Source organism: Acinonyx jubatus, chromosome B2 (genome assembly GCF_027475565.1).
Source record: "Acinonyx jubatus isolate Ajub_Pintada_27869175 chromosome B2, VMU_Ajub_asm_v1.0, whole genome shotgun sequence".
Classification (NCBI taxonomy): domain Eukaryota; kingdom Metazoa; phylum Chordata; class Mammalia; order Carnivora; family Felidae; genus Acinonyx; species Acinonyx jubatus.
In genome coordinates, this window is record NC_069385.1 from 28,521,069 (window position 1) to 28,533,851 (window position 12,783).

Below are 12,783 nucleotides of genomic sequence, written 5' to 3' on the forward strand. Positions count from 1 at the left end.
AAATGACATGAAATAAATGAACCAATAAATGTCTGCGTTACATGCCGCCAAATCTGTCATTTCTTTACAGTGATCATTCTTATGGTCCAGAAGGGGCTGAAGCACAGGTCCAAAGAGCTTTGGTGTGAGGTATCCCAGCTTCTGTTGACAAGAAAGCAGACATTATTTTATGCAACAGTAATAACCACAAAACAATGCCTTAAGTGTCCATTCACTTAATGTTAATGTCCATGTTTATAGCTTATGAAGTACTTGCAAACCCACTAATTCATGTAATTATCTTGCTCCTCATTTTGTCCTAACTTTTTCCTTTGAGGCGCCATCTGTCTTGTTAGGTTGGAGGGTATTTGTATAATATATCAGCTGAGTTGCTTCAAAGCAAAATAATGATCCCTTATGAAGGGTCTATTTAGAAAAGCTTTCTCATGGAAGCATATTTTAAAACATGTGCATTAACCACTCCCTTGAATAGAAGACAGGCATTTTTGTAAAAGTCATGTTTTCAGCAGACGTATCAGTCAGTCCAAGCTATTTAAGCCCTCTGCACCTCAGTTTCCTCATCTTTAAAATGATGTTATAACAGCCTACTTTATTGAATTTTTGTGAGATACAGAGGAGACAACGTACGTGAAAGTCCATGGCATATAACAAATAATGAGTAATGTGTGGGGAATCGGAATACCTAAATATTAACGCTGTATTTCAATTACATCCACAGATTAAAACCAGGATACATGGGAACAGGTGGTTCTAAATTTGCCCATTGTGTGTTTTATATCTTTTCATTTTTAGGTACCTCAAGTCTATTGTAGAGACAATTTTGATATATAAGCATTTTGTGAAACTGACTACAGAGCAGCCTGTGGCCAAACAGGAGCTGGTGGACTTCTGGATGGATTTCCTGGTGGAGGCCACAAAGACAGATGTTACTGTAGTTAGGTTTCCGGTGAGTACTCTTCATTTAACTTAACTTTAAGTGCATTTCTATTTTGTTTTTTTTTATTTAAAGAACATCTTGCACTGTGATTTTAATAGTACTAGTGTTACTTTTTTAAAATAACTTCTCAAAATCAGAGAAGTGAGATACATCTTTATGTTTTTGCCATGAAATTGGGTGATTTCTTGTGATAAGTTGTAAAGTGTGCTTTCCAAGAAAAGATTGTCTCTTGCTTAGCGCAGTTAGTCAACATATCGCTTCCGACCAGACACAAGGGTGCTGTTAATTCATACTACAGTTTTGTTAACATTGTCATCAGTATCGTTACCATTATTGTGGTGAAAAGTGTCAAGCTCACCTGGGTTGTTATTCCATCTCGACCACTCATTACCCACATGGGTCAGAGTTAGATTTAGTGTCCCTAGCCACCTTTTACAATGCCTTGGATCGTGAGAAATGATGACTCATAGGTTCCAGTTTGCAACTTATTTTGGCCAGATATAGATATAGATACATGTATAGTAGACACACACACACTTTTAAAAATATATTGCTCATCTTCTCAGCTGCTGCCTTTCCCATCCTGATGGCTCTCAGAATGCCATCCAGAGCAGTATAAGAATTACCAAGTCACTGTGTGCACTAATCTCCTCCCACGTCAAAGTGATGCTGTAAAACTCTGTTTGAGCTCTCTAGTCCAGTCCTCCCTATTCAGGTGGTAACCACGCTCAATTCTTTTTCTCTAATTCTCGTTCTCCAGTTCTTGCTTGTAGGATCATCTGTTTCATTTCATTAAATCCATTGCTGGCATTAACACGCTTTCTTCACTCTTCCTTCCCGATGAAGCCTTGAGCTCCGCAGGATCTTCATTTGAAGAGCCTTTCAAACTAAAACACTTTGTTTTCTAGCCTAGATAATGTGTAACCTAGGAAAATACTTATCTCAGAGTGAGCTGGCAGCATGCCTTCAGCTGATGCTCTGATGATAGCAAACGTGGGGAAAGAAGACAGCACAGAACTGAAGTACCTAATTGACTGTTGACTTGATTGAATAGAAAATCAGCTATGAAAAGAAACCACTCATATTAGCTATTCTGAGCTAATTTAAATTAGTTTAATGTGAATTTGTCTGTCATGATATGAATATAAAAAATAAAACTCGAAAATAGTAAGAGAGACGTTAGGAGAATATAGGTATATACTTTGGTGAGAGAGGCTTTCTTAATTAAGCAAGAAAGGGACCTTTAAGCCCTAAAGGCAAATATTGACCAATTTGATTTCATTAAAAATTCTAACTTTTGTTCAGTGGCAAATGCTAGACAGGGAGAAAATATTTAATATTATTTAATATTAATGCAGCAAAATGATCAATTTGCCTAATTGCACAAAGAAAAAAACCCAACTCCTACTAATTGGTAAGCAAAAGAAAAAGAAAATGGGCAAATCACATGAAAAGATAATAACCTCACTGGCTAGTCAAAAATGCAAATTAAAATGAGACATTGTACCTGTGCCATTTTGCACATGTGCACATCTGTCTGTAGGATAAATTCCCAGAAGTGAAATTGATTGATATTGCCCCGTTGCCCTCCATAGGAATTGTATCAATTGACATTCTCACTGGCAACATTCGAGACTGACTATTTTCCGAAAGTCTCTCCTAAAAGGTGTGTTTATCATATTTGTACTTTTTTAAACTTACAGATGAAAAAATGGTATATTAGGATGGTTTTAATTAGTGTTTCTCTTATTATGTGTCAGGTTGTGCATATGATTAAGTTCGTGTTTAAAAAACTACTCAGTGATAGGGCACCTGGGTGGCTCAGTCAGTTAAGCATCCGACTTTGGCTCATGTTATGGTCTTGTGGTTCGTGGGTTCGAACCCTGCATCGGGCTCTGTGCTGACAGCTCAGAGCCTGGAGCCTGCTTCAGATTCTGTGTCTCCCTCTCTCTCTGTGCCTTCCCTGCTTGCTCTCTGTCTCTCTCTCAAAAATAAATAAGCATTAAGTAAAAGACCACTCAGTGATTAAAATAATAATAATAATAATTTGTTGCCAACATTTAAAAATAAGGAGAGTTGGTTCTTTAGTGCCAGCTATGATGGAGTAAATAATATTGGTATTGCTATTGCTATAAATAACTATAAAAATCTGGACAAAATATGTAAAATACTGTTTGTAGACATTAAATAGCAGTCATCGCAGGGTTGTGATCCTTGAGCAGGGAGGTACTGGAGTTGAGTCCCACCTTCACCTGCTTTTTTTATGTAAGGTGTTTTTCTGGCTGCAGCCCAAGGAGGTGGAGCCCTAGCAGGGAATAGCATTCTCCCTGGGCAGAGCAGGCAGGAAGGAGTGTTTGGGACTCTCAGACAGATGGAGAGGGTGTTGGAGAAGGGGGAGCCTTGAAGAATGAATCCCAGGATTCTGTGTGGGTATTTCCCTTGAGTCCTAGGACAACCTCCAGATAGTGTGAACAGGGGGTAAGCACAGTGTAAGTAACCACAATTGCTGGTCCCAGTATTTGACTAAAATTGGATTTTAGATGAAACCTGTGTATTAAGTAAACCTTATCAAGGTAAATTCCCTTGCTATACAGAGGACCAGGACCAGAAGTGGTAGAGAGCATTCTTTTGAAGGTTGAGAGCTGAGCACATATCCCAGAGCTTAACCAATGCAGGGATAAGATGTTGGACTTTGGGTGATGAGACCTTGCTGAACACCCCAAGCATTTAGTGGCAACATAGAAAGCCCTTGCCCTAGGAGAAAAGGTGAAACTAAAACAGATCCACCCTAACAAAGCTGTAATAAAACTAAGCCTTGATAGGATCAAGATGAAGCACTGATAATTTGACTGCTAGCTAGGGAGCAGGGGTGGGGAAACTTCTGGGAGGATATGATCCAGAGCCTCTGCATTGTGTCATTCAGACACAATCAAAGATTACTAGACATTCTAAGAAGCAGAAAAAAGTGATGGATAACAAAGAGCTAAAACAGCCAGTAGAGGCAGGCCTAGAAGTGATTCACATATTAAAGTGACCGCATAAGACTTCAAATAACTATAATTACTATGTTAAAGAAGATAAAAAGAAAGACAAAATAAATGAAAAGGCAGTCAACTGAAAAATAAAGTTTATAAGAAAGTCAAGTGAAAATAAGGACAGTTCATACAAAAATCTAGATTTTTAGCTATTGAAAAGTGAAAGGAACTGACAATCTGTGACTGGCCTTCTCCACAAGCAACAACCTACTAAGTCAACTAGCTGGTGCCATGTTAGATGCTGGTTACAGTCCCATCCTTCCTGCTTCACTCCTCTGCCTTTCCCACTGGGCCCACTCCCTGCAACCATTGGAGTTTGCTCCCCCTGTATCACCACATAGAAAAAATCATGTTTCTAGTACTTGTGGTGTCATATCAGTCACTAACTCATTATGTCTTTAGAGTAGCATCTTTAGTTCACACTTATGAAGGCCACTGTAGGTCTTGATTGGGGTGATAGCATTATCCTTCTTTTAGTGTGGATCTGACTAAAATCAAGATGATTTATATTAGAAGTATTTTATTTGATTGTTTCCATTTATTTCACCACCATATCTGTTCTCATTCCTCTAAGAAATAATAGTGACCCTGGGTAAAAGAAAACAGACAAAAGTTTCTTAGCAAAATGATTTGAATGGTCCCATCAGTTATTATTACTTGGGTTCAGTTCAGTTGATTCTTTTTTCTCACCTCTCTTCTATGTAGATTTTCTTTTCTTCCTACATTGAACAGTTAGGAAACCATCAACCCATCACTCCAGGCTAGGTGAGAGGAGAGGAGAATGCTGCTTTTACGGACTCTTATAGGAGCTGACACATGTACCTCTATTTAATATCTACTCTGTATATAGGGTGCCTGGGTGACTCATTCAGTTGAGCATCCGACTTTGGCTCAGGTCATGATCTCACTGCTCATGGGTTTGAGTCCCACGTCAGGCTCTGTGCTGACAGCTCAGAGCCTGGAGCCTGCTTCTATGTCTCCCTCTCTCTATGCCCCTCCCCTCCTTGTGCTCTGTATGTGTGTCTCTCTCTCAAAAATAAATAAACGTTAAAAATTTTTTTTTTAAATCTACTCTGTATAGCTTATAGGCCTTATACTGCTGTCATTCCCACTTCAGATGCAAGAAGTTAACAGTTAATTTTACTTTTTTAAAAATTTTGTTTAGCAGTTAATTTTAATGTTAACCAGTATAAAAGATTAGAAACTAAAAGGAAGCATGTTTATATTTCAAGTGAGTTGTGTCTAGCCAGTTTTGTCAAATTGCCTTTTTCCTTCTCCCTTCTCAGTCTTTCTGTTACCTCTGTAATGTGTGCCATAAATTCCTCCCATTTTGTCATTTCAAGGGTAGAACACTTCAAAGGTCTCAACAAATGTTAGATGATGATAATTACAACCAGTGTTTTTCCCTATCTCGACATGGGAAAACATAGGTTGGATTTTATCTGTTAGAAATATTTGAGACACAATAAAGACATAATTTGAGAAGAGAGGAGATAACCTGGTGTTGTGTTTTTCTAATGTTAAATTCTGTGCCCACATAATTAGAGAAAAAGGTATATTCTCATTTGTCGGTATAGTGACTTGGAAGCTATTTTGGAAGACCCACCTTTTATTCCCTATTATTCATTTTCATTTCACAAACATTGGGATACTCAGATTTGAAAGCACTAATTCTGCCAAGTTTAGATTGAAAGTTTATTTCCATTATTAATCAGTACCACGTCACTCTCTGTTGATTGGAATTTGGAACTTGATTTACCTGGTATGTTCCTAAATCAGAATATGTTCACTGGTGGGCTCTTACTGTGCTTTATTTGTAATCTGTTCTATCGTATTTTCATAACTAGAGCCTGACCAAGAATTAAGCCCTTGCAGTTTTTTTATACTTAAGAGTAAAGAAAATTTTGTCTTCCTAATCTACTTTCTGTAGTTCTCTGTATTCTAATTTAAATAAATTTGCTGTTGTGATAAATATAGCATAAAATCAGGGGTGCCTGGGTGGCTCAGTCAGTTAAGTGTCTGACTTCATCTCAGGTCATGATCTTGAGGTTCGTGGGTTCGAGCCCCACGTTGCGCTCTGTGCTGACAGCTCAGAGCCTGGAGCCTGCTGCAGATCCTGTGTCTCCCTCTCTCTCTGCCCCTCCCCTGCTCATGCTCTGTCTCTCTCTGTCTCTCAAAAAATGAATAAAATGTTAAAAAAATTTTAGAAAAACAAAGATAGCATAAAATCAGTACTAAGTTTGCAGTGCATGGCCAAGAGTCAGGTTGCTAATCCATGTGCCTTCTTGCTCAGATTGCACGCTAGATCACAGTGTAGTGTAAATCCATAATCCCTTGCTGATAGAATCTTCTGAAGGGTTTTTGGGTTTTTCCTCCACTTTTATTTGGTCAACTTATTTGATAGAAGATTCTTTCTAAAAGCCACTTTCCTTGAGTTTTAAGCAGTGGGGTAGAAAGAACTATTCTAGTTTCTCTGATAGTTTGGTATTGGCTTTCCTTTCCTTTTAAAATATTCCTACTTAGGGTGCCTGGGTGGCTCAGTCAGTTAAGTGGCCGACTTTGGCTCAGGTCATGATCTCGTGGTCTGTGAGTTCGAGCCCTGCGTTGGGCTCTGTGCTGACAGCTCAGAGCCTGGAGACTGTTTCGGATTCTGTGTCTCCCTCTCTCTGACCCTCCCCCATTCATGCTCTGTCTCTCTCTGTCTCAAAAATAAATAAACGTTAAAAAAAAAATTTTTTTTTAAATATTCCTACCTAAGACTGCATGGGAAATTTGAGCTAAGTAGGTGCTTTTAAGCGTCTGTACAAACAGATAATAGTTGAAGTACCTTTAAAATTAGTGCATGTGTGGCATTTTGATATTATCTGTACCTAATACCAGATATCAGTAATAATATGCTACATCCTTTGAGAGAGATTCTCAACTCACTTCTTACATATCCCTCATACATCTCCAAAACAGGAGTCGGTTTTATTTCTCTCTCTCACAAGGCTAAATATATCATTAGTGAAGATCCCGGTTTTATCTGAAAGCAGTGCAAAAACATTTTTATTATTTCATACAGCTATGTCCTTTCCTTTGCCTTATATATAAAACTCAATAATAACCAGAATCATTTCTCACTCTATTTACATGGGTATGAAAAACATGCTACCACATCTTGATGGTAAGGTGTGGCAGGAGAAAACCTAAAATAGTATGTGGCGCTCTATATGTAGAATCTTTTCTATGTACAGAATTATTTACTTTACCACATTTCTGCCCTTTTTTGGACATATTTATATTTATAGAAATAGATTATGCATGTATTGCAAGATAAAATAAAAGACTTTAAAAATATATCATTAGCGGGGCACCTGGGTAGCTCAGTCACTTAAGTGTCTGACTCTTGGTTTCGGCTCAGGTTGTGATCTCACAACTCATGAGTTTGAGCCCCATGTCGGGCTCTCCGCTGACAGCTCGGAGCCTGCTTGGGATTCTCTGTCTCCCTCTCTCTCTGCCCCTCCCCCTGCTGGCACACACACTCTCCCTCTATCTCAGTAATAAATAAATAACATAAAAAATTTTTAAAAATACATCATTAGAGTAGATTCCCTGGGAATAGTGAAACCAATATATGGACTTTAAAAATTTATTTCCAGGGGCGCCTGGGTGGCGCAGTCGGTTAAGCGTCCGACTTCAGCCAGGTCACGATCTCGCGGTCCGGGAGTTCGAGCCCCGCGTCGGGCTCTGGGCTGATGGCTCAGAGCCTGGAGCCTGTTTCCGATTCTGTGTCTCCCTCTCTCTCTGCCCCTCCCCCGTTCATGCTCTGTCTCTCTCTGTCCCAAAAATAAATAAACGTTGAAAAAACTAAATTAAAAAAAATTTATTTCCAATTTCTTTAGCAAAAAAAAGTGATGCATCATGGGAACTTACAATAATACCATAAAATGCTCAAAGGACTCATAAGGAAGCCAACAATTAAGAATTAAAATGGTTTTACTGCAGCAGTGGACCCAGAGCCTCGTCTGATAACCTCCCACATCAGTGCAGTGTTGTTATTACAGCTCTAAATGACTTAAATCTGAAGTCACTAATATTTTTTTCTTTGCATTATGTTTTCAAGGTGTTAATATTAGAACCAACTAAAATCTATCAGCCTTCATATTTGTCTATCAACAATGAAGTTGAGGAAAAGACAATATCTATTTGGCATGTGCTTCCTGATGACAAGGTAAATTGTGTAATTATTAACACACAAGCATTAAAGGACTTTACTCCCTTCTAGCATTTATATATTCCAGCAAATACCTGTATTAGTTAAGAAGAAATAGCTTACCATGTATTCATCTTGGCATAAATACTTATATCCTATAATATAAAATTTGTTAAACATGGATTATGAATTTCATTCACTTAATAAAATAACTGAACCTATTTGCATTTTTATTTTAGATGGCATAACCATCTAAAGTAAGCCTGAAATTAGAAGATTATTTTGTTTTGTAAACTCATGTTATAAATTAAATTATATTTCAGAGAACTGATCTTAATATATATGACTTACAAGATGCCTTTTTTTGGAATTATATTTATTTATTTTTTTTTAAGTTTATTTTTGTGTGAGAGAGACAGCACAAGCAGGGGAATGGCAGAAAGCAAGGGTGACACAGAATCTGAAGCAGGCTCCAGTCTCTGAGCGGTCAGCACAGAGCCCGACGCGAGGCTCCAACCCATGAACCGCAAGATCATGACCTGAGCTGAAGGCAGACACTTAGCTGACTGAGCCATCCAGGCGCCCCTAAGTTATATTTATTTATTTTGACAGAGAGCAAGTGAGCATGAGCAGGGGAGGGACAGAGAGGCATAGGGAGAGAGAGAATCCCAAGCAGGCTCCGCACTGTCAGCATGGAGCCCAACGCACAGCTCAAACCCATGAACCATTAGCTCATAACCTGAGCTGAAATCAAGAGTTGGGTACTCAACTAAGCCACCCAGGCGCCCCAAAAGAAGTATATCATAATTCTAGGGAGCCTATCATAATAATGCCACTCTAGTCCTACCCGAGTATGATTATAGTTAGCATTCCATGACACTGTTGGGTTATCTAAGCAGCTGTTCAATTTCACATTAGTCACTGGCTCCATGTGCTGACACAATATGAGCAGGACTGTGTTGCCTTGGCTTTCAGAAGGGTCTGAAATGCTCTCATTTCCACTCCTCACAGTCATTTGGATAACCCTTTCCCCTTCTGTATTTTATTAGTTTTAATATGTGTACAAATCCTACTATTTTTTAAAAATAGAAAAATTTCAAGACTTGATTCCAGTTCATAGGATAAACCGCAGAAATGAGAGAAGACGTGTGGCAAAGTAGTTTTGTGAGGTTTTTGGTAATTGTTTTCCAAAATACCCTTATAATTTTCCTTACCAATCATCCATGCACTCAACACATATTTACAGAGCACTTACTCTGTGACAGGCACTACCAGGCACTGTGTTAGGCAGTAGGGAAACAGATGTGTACAAAATAAGCGAAATTTCTGCCTTTCTACTCAGGCAGTAAATAAATAAATATAGAAGTGTATTCAATGATGAATGTGATACAGCACAAAAGGGGGAATTAGGACGTACAGTTAGAGAAATGGGCTTGCAATTTTTAGATATGTCAATTTCAATGTTTTTAAATGTCTTTGAGTCAACAGTCCTGGGTTTAAGTCCTATCTCTGCCCTTGGCAACATGGCTTCTGCATGTTGCAGTATCTTTATTTTTAGAATGGGATAGTAGTAATATCCATCTCAAAAGGTTATTGTTAAAATTAAATGAAATAGTATAGGTAGGGTATAATTGCACAGAGCCTGACATGTAGTAAGTGTTGTTTTCACAACAATAAAATTTATGGCAAAACACATATGAACTAATCCCTAACCTATCCCTTAGAACTTAACCTGGCTTAGCTCTTTAGATGAAATAGCAGCAATCATTTGGGAGGTTGTTGGCATCATATCAGGGCACCGTGATATTGAGATTTATAGTAAGAAATAAATATTTGGTCTTCATCTCTTTCTGGCACAGATTTCCTAAAACCCTTAGAATTTCCTAAGTGCTGAAAGCCATCTCTGTTTTTTTGTTTTGTTTTTTGTTATGTTAATAAGGTGACTTTTGGATCCACCTAAGGATGAGGCCTGGATGCCAAGAGCACCAACTATAGGGTTAGAGGGTTCGAACTTCCAGTCCCACCCCCTGACCTCTGGGGAGGGGAAAGGGAAGAGGTTGAATCCATTTCCAATGGCCAGTGGATTTAATCAGTCATCCCTATGTCATGAAGCCCCCGTATAAAACCCAAAAAGGGCGGGGTTCAAAGAGCTTCCAGGTGGGTGAACATGTGGAGATTTGGGCAGAATGGTGCCCCTGGAGGGGTCATGGAAGCTCTTAGCCCTTTCTCCATACTTTGCCCCATGTAACTCTTCCACCTGGCTATTTCCTGAGTCATATCCTTTTATAATAAACCAGTAATCTAATAAGTAAAATGTTTTCCTGAGATCTGTGAGCCACTCTAACAAATTAATCAAACACAAGGAGTGGGGGGGGGTCCTTGGAACCCCAATTGATAGCTGGCATGATGACGTAACTCCAGGTGGAGTTGTTTAGAGACAGAATTGAGAATAACTAATAATAACTAATAATAATAACCATGTATATATGTTGTTAACGTTGTTTTAAAGTACACAGTGTGTCATTCACATTATTTTAAAGTATATGCCTATGTGTTCTCACAAGCAGACTTAATCCTGCAGTTGAAACTACAAAATCTAAAGAGAGGTTAGGAAACATGAACATTATTATCTGGGAGAGGAGATTTTCAAAGGCTCGATTGGAAAGAGCAAGGTTACCCAAGGACACTTGGAAACAGAATGGGACTAAAGGAATTAGCAATTAGCAGGGCCAGGAGAATGAGTAGACAGCCAGAAGACAGAAAAAGAACAGAAAGTAAGCCAGAGATTTTTGGAAAATGAGTACTATTTCCAGCTAGTTGTCTGGAAGTTCTTTGTTGAGTACAGTTAGCCTTGTATTGACTCTCTTATGTTTTGTGACATTTGTAGAGATTTTTGCATTATGCTAAGAAGTCAATATATGAGGATGTAAAAGAGTGCATTAGGAAGAGTTATGGATTTAGGCTGTGAGTTATCCAGTTTCTACTTTTACCATCCTTTGATCAAGAAGAATGACATTTGCATTGTCCCCACGGCGCTAAAAATTCTCCGTGTTCAAAAATTTAAGCTTTTTAAAATAAGTTTCTGTTTGAATGTATGTCGATTTCTTTGCAAACCCTAGCTCTATCCATAGCGTGTTCATTACCACTGTTATTTCCCTATTATTTAAAATAGAAGTATGGGTCAGGGGCATTAAGGAATCTACTCCTGAAATCATTGTTGCACTGTATGCTAACTAACTTGCATGTAAATTTAAAAAATAAATTAAAAAAATTAAAAACAAATAAAATAGAAGTGACGCCACTGGAATGAGGATACGCAATGCAATAACTCAGCATTATATGAGTTTCAAGCAACTGTAATAACTATAATTAAATAACAGATAAACAACAGGGGTATAGGTCTGATGTTAAACAAGAAATGGATTCTTTTTGTCACAGAATGTTTTAAATTTTTTTCTAAAGGTAGAATAGAGAGTGTTGCTTTTCATTTATCATGTTTCCTTACTCCCCTCAGTATTTTCTTTCTAACATGCAGAGTGAACAGTTACATGAGCTGGTAAACACTTTGTACTGCAACTGTCAAAACGTTAAGATCATTATACTAATTCCTAAGAGTTCAGGGACTCTTAGAGGGTTACTCTCCGTCAAGAACCAAATAAATTGAGATCCTAATCTTTTAACAGTTCTCTCTTTGTTCAATGGATGGTTGCTGCTTAAAGTCAAGTTAGTACTTGAAGAAAGTCTGGATGTGCACAGGAAAGAAAAGCTTAGACTGAGGAGGAAAGTTATTTCTGAGATATTTTAAACAGTTGTCATTTAGAATCCTTTCCTTTTTTGCTTTTTTAATTAAAATTTTTCTTAATGTTTATTTATGTTTGAGAGAGAGAGGGACAGAATGGGAGTGGGGGAGAGGAGAGAGAGAGGGCGACACAGAATCCAAAGCAGGCTCCAGGCTCTGAGCTGTCCACCCAGAGCCCAACGTGGGGCTCAAGCTCACAAACTGTGAGATTGTGACCTGAGCCAAAGTTGGACACCCAACCAACTGAGCCACCCAGGGGCCCCCTAGAATCCTTTCCTTTTTTGAAGTCTAAGCATTCCTGGCCTATCAGGTGGTTTCTCAGAAGAAGATATCAGGCATCAGGGTCCCAGTGGAATATGAAGTGCTGACCTTCCTCCAGCTGCGGCCATGGCCACTCGGAGAAGACCCGGGAAATTTATGATTCTATAGAATTTTTTTTCGAGAGAGAGCATGAGCGGGGGGAAGGGCACAAGGAGAGGGAGAGAGAATCCCAAGCAGGCTCCACGCTCATCGTGGAGCCCGATTCAGGGCTTTATCCCAGGACGCTGAAATCATGACCCAAACTGAAATCAAGAGTCAGACACTCAACCAACTGAGCCACCTAGGCAGATTCTAGATTTTGATGATATAATAGTCTCATCCATCAAGGATGCTTTTAGCTATAAAGCTCCCAACTAATAGTGGCTTGAGTAATAAGGAAACGTTATCTTGCATAACAAGAATTCTGGGAGGTAGGAGGTCATTCTGGGGGTAATTTCAGTGGCTTCATGGTGTCAGAATTCTGAAATGGCTTCTCTATATGCTCTCGGTTTTTCTT

General features: G+C 38.7%; 1 protein-coding gene across 3 annotated transcripts in view; it reads left to right on the forward strand.

Moving 5' to 3' along the window:
* Positions 1-12,783, forward strand: part of MAP3K5 (mitogen-activated protein kinase kinase kinase 5) — a 203,410-nt gene that overhangs the window by 117,013 nt on the left and 73,614 nt on the right. For all 3 annotated transcript variants that reach the window (XM_027056793.2, XM_027056794.2, XM_053222202.1), the window contains exons 10-11: positions 793-946; positions 8,078-8,185. In XM_027056793.2, coding sequence (XP_026912594.1) covers positions 793-946; positions 8,078-8,185 — 262 coding nt within the window. The remainder of the gene's footprint in view (positions 1-792; positions 947-8,077; positions 8,186-12,783) is intronic.